The following is an 8,911-nucleotide window of genomic DNA, read 5'->3' as shown; positions in this document are numbered from 1 at the left end:
AATTCAAATGAATTAATACTATAGCAGTAGCAGAACGACATCAAAGAGGCTGCTTTTTTAACTAGGCTAAAATATCCCCGGGACATCAGCAGAAAATAAAAAGGTAATCTAAATTTAACCGCAATTGTATTTAAATAGCTTTTGTTGGATAATTGTGTTATTATGCTGTTAGGGTTAGATTTATTCCTATTTGTTTAACTAGCTTTTAAATACTAATTGAATTAAATTATCTAATTAAATATGGTATTGTAATTACATCGGTTTTATATATATGTGTGTGTGTGTGTATGTATGTAAGTATATATGTATACACACACACACACACACACACACATATATATAAAACCGATGTAATTACAATACCATATTTAATTAGATAATTTAATTCAATTAGTATTTAAAAGCTAGTTGAATGTTATGAGTCTGTGTATGTATGTATGTATGTATATATATATACACACACACACACACACACATATATATACATACATACAGACACACACACACACACACAACATATACATATATATATATATATATATATATATATATATATATATATATATATATATATATATGCCTATATGTAGGTCTATATGACGATCGTGTCAAACGGAATATTGTCCCTTTTAATACACTATAGAGTGGTTTTGAAAAGCATAAAGCCGCCATTCGTTTTGAACTTGAGTGAAGTAAATAAATTGTTTTGACCCACCACATGCATGGAAACCAGACTGTAACTCACTGTTTATGTGGTTAAAGGGCTGTTGGGGCAATTATAGTGTATCATAAAGGTTTATTATTTTAGCACTTGCTCTCCTATTCGATACCTTGTTGCTTTTTGGTTTTATATACGTGGTTCAATTTGCTGCTCTGTTGCAGCGTCACTGTTAACGAAGCAAGTGGTCATAAACATCACACAGTTCATATTATATTTTTTATTCGTTGTAGTTTCATAAATGACTGATCGAGTTTATAAAAATGTGACTTTTTTTTTTTGGGGTTTTTTTTTTTTAAATAAATCTAGTAGCCTGAAAGGGATATAGGACACATGGGTTACGTGCGCATAGAGGGAGGAGTCATCTGTGCTTGTTGCCATTTAATTGGCTGTTAGCTCACACTGAGTTGTATAGTTATCAGTAATTATATTCAGCATGTTTTGCACAAGAAATGTCATCCAGAAAGGGCAATCTTCTTCCACCGTCAAATTATACCACAAAGATGTCATGCTCCGATAGTCCATCTGGAAATTCGTTTCTGGTCGACTCCTTGATCCATGGAAGGGCCGATGGAAGTGGGCACTACTACCAAAACAGCGGAGTCTACTTGCAGCCTACCTCCGAATATTCTTACGGACTATCTAGCTGTGGCTATTTTCCTGGACTCAAACGGAGTGAGAACAATTCTCAAAATGTAATACCTGCATGTGGCCCATATCAAGGCATGGAAGCATGGCTGGAGACGTCTAGGTCCTGTCGCATCGAACAGCCAAACAACCAAATTACCCCACGGTCGTTCTCGCCCACCATTAAAGAGGAAAACTCTTACTGCTTATACGAGTCTGAGAAGTGCTCAAAAGACACAGTTACAGATGATATATCGTACTCGCGACTGACACCAAACTCATGCCCATCCAGCAACAATAACGGCTGTGTTCCGGTGCCTGGTTACTTCCGCCTATCTCAGACATGCACCACGTCTAAAGGTTTTCCAGACAACCAGTCTATTTCGCCTCACGTTGCTCCTCAAGGTACTACTCGATTTGACAGCTCTCTTTCAGCCATACCAGCAGAAACGAGCAGGGAAGAGAGCGACGAGCCCTCCTCATGCGCACCATGCGCCCCGGGAAGAAACAAGGAGCTAAGGGGGTCCACCGGCACCGCTTCATCTCCCGAACCACCGGACAGTCCAGAAAAGACGATACATGTTACTAAAGGTTAGTTTTATTGCCCAGTCATACTGACCTAAGGAAGATTGTCCTCGTCTAGAGAAATTAACGCCTTCGCGCGCAATATATATATATATATATATATATATATATATATATATATATATATATATATATATATATATATATATATATATATATATATATATATATATATATAAGCTATATCCCTGATATTTGAAGAGCAAATAGCAATGTAAAGACACAATAAGACTTTAGCCTGGGCATGTTTGGCAGTACAATCGCGGAGCAGCACGATCAAACCAATTCATGGCCAAAATGAAGTCTTGAGTTTCTTACACATAGCACAACATTCATTCGAGTCAACTGCAATGCGTAAACTAATCTGACCATGCGGTTCCAAAAGGTTGCACTTTTGTTTGTTTTAAATGACCATATCAAGCTCATTGAAAACATATTCTTCGAGATGTCTCATTTGAAAAAAAAAAAAAAAAAAAAAAGAAGCGCACTATTTAATACCCCTAATTTGTCCAATATTAAATCTGGAGTTCGGACACTTCCTCTCTGCAAATCTCACACATAGCGCATAGCAGACCATTCGTTCGAGTCAAATGCAAATACCAGTAAGAAAACGCGTTTATAGTTTCCCATAAAGGATTATAATAATTTAAAAATATTACCCTAAAATATTGTAGCCTAAATCATATTGCCCAATAGAACAAATAGAACAAAAGCGCACCTATAATAACCCTGGACTATGCACATTGTCTGTGTATCTTATGCAATTGTTCACAAGATGTTTATTATTCTGCTGTTTATGAGACCTTGAGATCTGTAATTACCTCATGTGAGCTATAACATTTTCTTTTTGGAAATGGAGAGTTGGTTTTGCTACATTGTAAACCAAACAGTATTCAGTTCATACATTTTACAGATAAAAGCGGGCAGTTTTCAAGCGATGCCAATTGTTTTAAGGCAATTGCTCTCACAATAATAATAAAATTATAAAAATAAAAATATAAACTTTCAATGTGGATTAATTGAACTAATAAATTCACACTATTATTATGGCTAAGTGATACACCACATGTACTTATTGCGTAATTATGTATGTTTTACAATGAATTAACGTGTAACAGGAGTAACATTGACACATGAAAAGTAATACTCAATATTTATTCGATACATCTTTGAAATGGGGACTAACTTATGAACTAATATCTTTTCAAATTTTCAGCAGGAGATTCCAAAAATGACAATACGGCAAACTGGCTGACAGCGAAGAGTGGCCGTAAGAAGCGTTGCCCCTACACCAAACATCAGACTCTAGAGCTGGAGAAAGAGTTCCTCTTCAACATGTACTTGACACGAGAGCGTCGCCTGGAGATCAGCCGCAGCGTTCACCTCACGGACAGACAAGTCAAAATATGGTTTCAGAACCGTCGAATGAAGCTGAAGAAGATGAGTCGAGAAAACCGAATCCGAGAGCTGTCGACCAACTTCAGTTTTTCATGAAGCCTCTGGTTCCAGATCTCTGGCGCCCTCCACCATCAGCTGCAGTGGCAGTCTCTGTAGGAGGTGGTGTGTGTGTGTGTGTGTGTGTGTGTGTGTGTGTGTGTGTGTGTGTGTGTGTGTGTGTGTGTGTGTGTGTGCATATGTGACTTGTGCAAGATACTATTGATAACTTATTGTGTCTCGTATACTGTTGAAGTTTTTATCTGTTTATGTAAAAATTTATTTGACATCCCTGTCGTCATAACATGTCATGGTTATTTATAAACTGTCAAGGGTTTACTGTCACTGTAAAAGTAAGCGAGGGAAATATCGAATGCTGAAGGTGTTTATTGGAAATTGTTGTAAATAGCATTCAGAAAATATTGTACATTTATTGTATATAACTGCGATATTTGCATGTTGTAATAATAACTATAATGAAACCATTTGAAAAAAAAAAAAAAAGATTATTATTAATAATACTTTTCTTCTTAAGTATGAAATAGTCATGTATTTGCTGTTCTAGGCATAAGTGGAAAAGTCCGGTTCTTAAAATGTAGAAATGTGTGTAGTTATAAACACGATGCTTCATACTTTATTTTAACAGCATTTAAAGGCAAAACCTGTCTGAAGACACAGGTCGAAACGTGATGGACTCCTCTGCAAATTCACTATAGAACTAAATAAAGGCATGTACATAAAAAGTCGTTATAGCCTACTTTTAACACTAATTCTTGTTATTTGAAACACTCTTGATTTCCGGAGAGTTTGGGGAAGTATCGATTGTCATTTTGCTGATTGTAAAAGTAAATTATTTATTTTATCCTCTACAAAGTCTACCCCAGTTTTACTTAAAGGGTCATGATAAAATCATCATTCCAATCATTGTTTTCCCAATTACCCAATTCTAGTCCTGTCATTTCTAATTTGATCCGATGGACATTGCAGTACATATTCTTTAATAGCAAACAAATTATGTATAGATGACGAAAATCACTGTCATAAGAAAACGTTGGTAAAATCACAGGTCAGAGTGGACAAACTGAATTTGTATTGTACATGTTTGCTCGTGCAACACAATGTTGAGGAAATAAATAGCATACAACTAATGGGTTGCCTTTTCACTTATGTTCTTCACAAGAAAGAAACAAAGAAGACTGCTGCGTGATTTAGGTAGTTTCATGTTGTTGGGCTCCAATGTACATCTCCACAACACGAAACTGTCTTAATTGCCTCGCAGTGAGATTCAACACAACACCGAAACATTGCTACGAAGTTTTGAGAAGTGTATATACCAAGTATATGGTATCTGAAAAAGCAAAAGGGTCCGCAACACTAGATAAAATATCAATGATTCAAACAAATCTCAATGCAATGCATCGTTGAAATAATCTCTTTGGGTCAGTTTAGAAAGTAAATGCTGGAAATGTTTCGTGGAGTGTAGGAGGAGATAGCAAGGCCTCGGTTACGATCAATGCACTTTGGCCAAAGCCGCGTGCGCATCTGAGACTGAGAGCACGCCCACATTGCCGGATGCGTCTGCTGGGCCGGAGAAAAAACACAAAGGCTTTATTGGCCATATTCAGACCAGACAGCCAAGTTACAACCCGAAGAAAAACAGAGTTATAGCCCCTGTTATAAACAAAGTCTGTTGAAGTAGCCAGAAAGCCCCTCTTCCTGGAGGACAAGATCACAGCAAAGCTCAATTGCGTTTTTCTATATTGGCCTATAATCGTATACGTAAAATGGACAGTCAAAATGCCTTTATGTGACACGAAAAAAACGTGCTTCATATGGTCTACATTAACTGATTTTATTCAAATGAAAATATGATTTCACATCTCTAAATAACTTTGAATACATAAGGCTACACCAACATTATTTTAAGGGTTAGATCAGGTATAAGATAACAATTACAGGTTATCACTTCTTATAAGCTATATATATATATATATATATTTAGAGATATTTTACTTAGATATATTTTATATTTAAAATTGTAATTGATCGAAAATTTAAATATATTTGACGTTATCTGATATTAAAAACCGTGTATTGTTAATGTTCCAGTCACTTACAATATTGCCATTTATAGCAGCCAAGGTGCAGCGTTTATGCTCATCCATTACAATGTGTTCAAAAATACTAACTTTGTAATAATGAAGAACACCATCACCATTTCAATGAATGTGTGGAATAATTATAAAATAAATAAATACACACACACACACACACACATATATATATATATATATATATTAACAAGCTTATCGATGTAGTAGAATATCGTCCCCAAAATCTTATTTTTTGCGTTATTTTGCAACTTAACTTTTTGCATTGTAGATCAGACTCTCAGTAAAAATGTTAATTTGATTTTATTATTATATTAATTCATTTATTTAAATTCAGTCGTTTAATACGGTTTTTGGTCATCTAAATGTTGTAAGGACAGCAGCATATTTCCCATAATAAGATTTGTTTAATTATCAATCGCATAGTTCTGATTTAGTTGAGCTTGTCTGTACATCACAATATGCTTTGCAGAGGAGCAGACTGAAGGCTTGAGCACGTTGCTGGATGACTGGTCACTTAGCAGCTCATATCTCAACCATCCAATGGCACTTATTGCCATATAAAGTATACATATGGCTCACGTAAAGATCCTCTTTATGTCTGAACTACTTCTGCTTGCGCTTGATGCACGAAATCCATGTATTCCTTACAGCTTTAACTTTGGGTTTGAAATTATATTTAATAAACAAACTTGCCCTGTCTTAAGCACAGGGTGGGTGATCTTATACTTCACAGCAATGATTATGCTATGTGATTCAAGTGTTTTTATTGGACACAATTAGCCAATTTAAGCTACACCATTTGGATCAAGAAATTCCACAGTGATGCTTACCAAATATCCGTTTATGTTACGCGTAAGATTACCAACACGAATAAAATCAAATCCACCTTCATAAAAGCATATAGCTTTGCCATTAAAAATATGACTTGTAAAATGGTGGCCATTTAACAGCGCGCACTGGTTTGGCTTTCCCTTTATCTCCCACGTTCTCTCCCACAGTCACGTGTCTCCCACACCCAATCCAATCTCTGCAATGGTTCAACTTATTCAAGAGGTCTGTAGTTCACTGTGAAGTCGAGTAGTTACTCGATTTCCACGGATTCTCAATTTGTGTCCGTTTCATTGTGGGTGTATACGTTCGGCTGGGACTCTCTTTGCTTGTATTTGTTATGTCGACATTGGGGACACTGAGTTACTACGCTGATTCACACATTCCACACGAGAATGATGATCATTTGGCACCGAGGTTCTCATCCGTACCCGTAGTCGAACAGCAGGCTCGAGAGCTGACCCTACCTGAATATGGCGAGCAGGAGCCGTACACTTTTCAGGCCAAATCATCTATTTTCGGCGCGTCGTGGAGTCCCGTGCCTGTGCAACCCCCAGGCAGTGCATCTTTTGCATACCACTCATACATCCACCATCCATGTTCAACAGGAGAACCAGATGGAGCACCCGTGCGTCCCTGGGCTTTGGAACCGCTATCTGCGTCCTTGCCTTTCACGGGATTATCATCAGATATGCACCATGATATAAAACTTGAACCATTGGTCGGGAATGGCGAGTGCACACTCCTATTGCCCGAGGCTGACAACAACAACACGATCACAGCAGAGAGGAAGGTTCCGAACGATGCGGTTTCCAGCAAGTCACAAGATGGAAAAACGTCGGCAGAGACGAAGCTAGATCTAGACCCACGTAAGTGCTCAGTTTATAGGCTAACTGTATGTGATAGCCTATACTGTATTGTCTTCAGTAGGCATATGTATAGCATAACGGATTAACAGCTATATAAAATAAGTATCAGTAGGCCTATATTTTTTATTAAAACGATGCCCCATAATAAGTGCTTTGCTAGCGACGCCGAATTGATAGCCAACTATACAGCATTTGAGTAAACACAGCAATGCAGTAAACAACTATATATTATACATATTTAATAGGTCAACAGGCTAGAATGTATTTTGGTCTTCCCTTCTTATTTTTTTCTTTTTGGGGGGAGGCAGTAATCTGTATTTGCATATGTTTTGGTGTTTTAGTGGAAGAGTCCAGTCCAGTAATTCAATGTATGCCAAAATATTTGCCATCATTATGGGCTATACATTTACGCATAGGCTATCGTCCAAACCTTGTCATAATGTTAAGAGACAAGTGTGGATTTAGTCACATTGCATTGGATTTGATGTCTTTATTAAAGACGCACAATTGCAATTGTTATCATAAAACGGACTGGATTTTTTTTATTTGTATTTTTAGAAAGTTATTTTCGTTAATGCAGTGCGTCCCTTGTTTTCCCTCAGTCACTGATGTCTAAATTGTCAGGATGAGGGAAAAAGCTTGCACATATAAATGTCGATCGTTTTAAATCTTCCCGAAGCCCTGTCATGTTCTCCGTGATTTTTGTTTTTCCAATTACAGGAAGGCCTACAATAGAATTCAGACTACTTTAATCTGTAGTGAAGAAGCCTATTATATTAAGATATTACATTCTTCCGAATTGTGGGCCGATCATAAAATGGCCGCAGTTTTTCCCCCAACTGGCAACATGACTAGCTTTCTCTCTCCGACCCCTCTTCCAGATAACCCTGCGTCCAACTGGCTGCATGCGAAGTCCACTAGGAAAAAGCGCTGTCCTTACACAAAGCATCAAACTCTCGAGCTGGAAAAAGAATTTCTGTTTAATATGTACCTCTCGCGTGACCGTAGATATGAAGTGGCAAGACTCCTAAATCTCACCGAGAGACAAGTCAAAATTTGGTTCCAAAACCGTAGGATGAAGATGAAGAGATGCAATAAAGATCGCCCTAAAGACATTTAAATCAAGGAAAGCTGTAAATGTGCACTGCAGTGGATGAAGTCATTCCGTTAGAACCCAGTGTTTGTAAATAAGCCTGTTTTTTCCTCATGCACCACCACCACAACAACAACAGTAGATTATATTGATAGTAGACTACATATTATAGATAGCATACTTTCCATTTTGTAATATGGTAGATTGATATTGCACAAACATTTGATATGAGAGTATGCTTGTGTGTATATATTGTTGTGTCTTTGTGTACAGCTTGTTGTTGTTAATTCTCTTATTTAGTTTGCTTGTTGTAGGCCTTGTTATTCGCATTGTGTACATTTGAAATGTGTTATAAGTTTTTAAAGTCCAGTTCACGATTTCAGGGAAAAGGTTCTGCTATGACATATTGATGATTTGCATGAAATTCAGAATTTTTTAATTGTATTTTTTAGAAAAGATTTAAATACATACTTGTAGCGCAATGTATCAATGTTTAATGTGACTACCTAGGTGTATTTGAACTACCTATGTATTAAGATGTATTAATTTATTTTTTGTTATACGTCTGAGGTGCTTCAGTGACTTTTGTAAAATGATTGTGCTTGCAATGTAATGTGAATACATAGAAACTGTGCATAAACGC

At 36.8% G+C, this 8,911-nt stretch overlaps 2 protein-coding genes across 3 annotated transcripts; both read left to right on the top strand.

The window, feature by feature from the left end:
* The first annotated feature begins 1,035 nt into the window (after positions 1–1,035).
* Positions 1,036–4,436, top strand: LOC127642442 (homeobox protein Hox-A10b). 2 transcript variants are annotated; one of them, XM_052125058.1, is made up of 2 exons: positions 1,036–1,936; positions 3,150–4,436. In XM_052125058.1, exons 1-2 carry the CDS (start codon positions 1,171–1,173, stop codon positions 3,422–3,424), a joined length of 1,041 nt encoding a protein of 346 aa, XP_051981018.1. In that variant the 5' UTR covers positions 1,036–1,170; the 3' UTR covers positions 3,425–4,436. The 2 variants fall into 2 exon arrangements, with proteins under 2 accessions (XP_051981018.1, XP_051981017.1); XM_052125057.1 differs by having other exon boundaries at positions 3,147–4,436.
* Positions 4,437–6,263: 1,827 nt separating this feature from the next.
* LOC127642443 (homeobox protein Hox-A9b-like) lies at positions 6,264–8,904 on the top strand. Its single transcript, XM_052125059.1, has 2 exons — positions 6,264–7,175; positions 8,057–8,904. The coding sequence occupies exons 1-2, from the start codon at positions 6,647–6,649 to the stop codon at positions 8,293–8,295; spliced, it is 768 nt and encodes a 255-aa protein (XP_051981019.1). The 5' UTR covers positions 6,264–6,646; the 3' UTR covers positions 8,296–8,904.
* Positions 8,905–8,911: the final 7 nt, after the last annotated feature.

Source organism: Xyrauchen texanus, unplaced genomic scaffold, assembly GCF_025860055.1.
Source record: "Xyrauchen texanus isolate HMW12.3.18 unplaced genomic scaffold, RBS_HiC_50CHRs HiC_scaffold_619, whole genome shotgun sequence".
Taxonomy (NCBI): Eukaryota; Metazoa; Chordata; class Actinopteri; order Cypriniformes; family Catostomidae; genus Xyrauchen; species Xyrauchen texanus.
This window is presented reverse-complemented; position numbering and strand designations above follow the sequence as displayed.

Coding starts and splice junctions, on each gene's coding strand:
- LOC127642442 (XM_052125057.1), top strand. CDS start 1,171: ATGTCATCCAGAAAGGGCAATCTTCTTCCACCGTCAAATTATACCACA. Junction 1,937..3,146: donor GACGATACATGTTACTAAAG/GTTAGTTTTATT, acceptor TCAAATTTTCAG/CAGGAGATTCCAAAAATGAC.
- LOC127642443 (XM_052125059.1), top strand. CDS start 6,647: ATGTCGACATTGGGGACACTGAGTTACTACGCTGATTCACACATTCCA. Junction 7,176..8,056: donor GAAGCTAGATCTAGACCCAC/GTAAGTGCTCAG, acceptor CCCCTCTTCCAG/ATAACCCTGCGTCCAACTGG.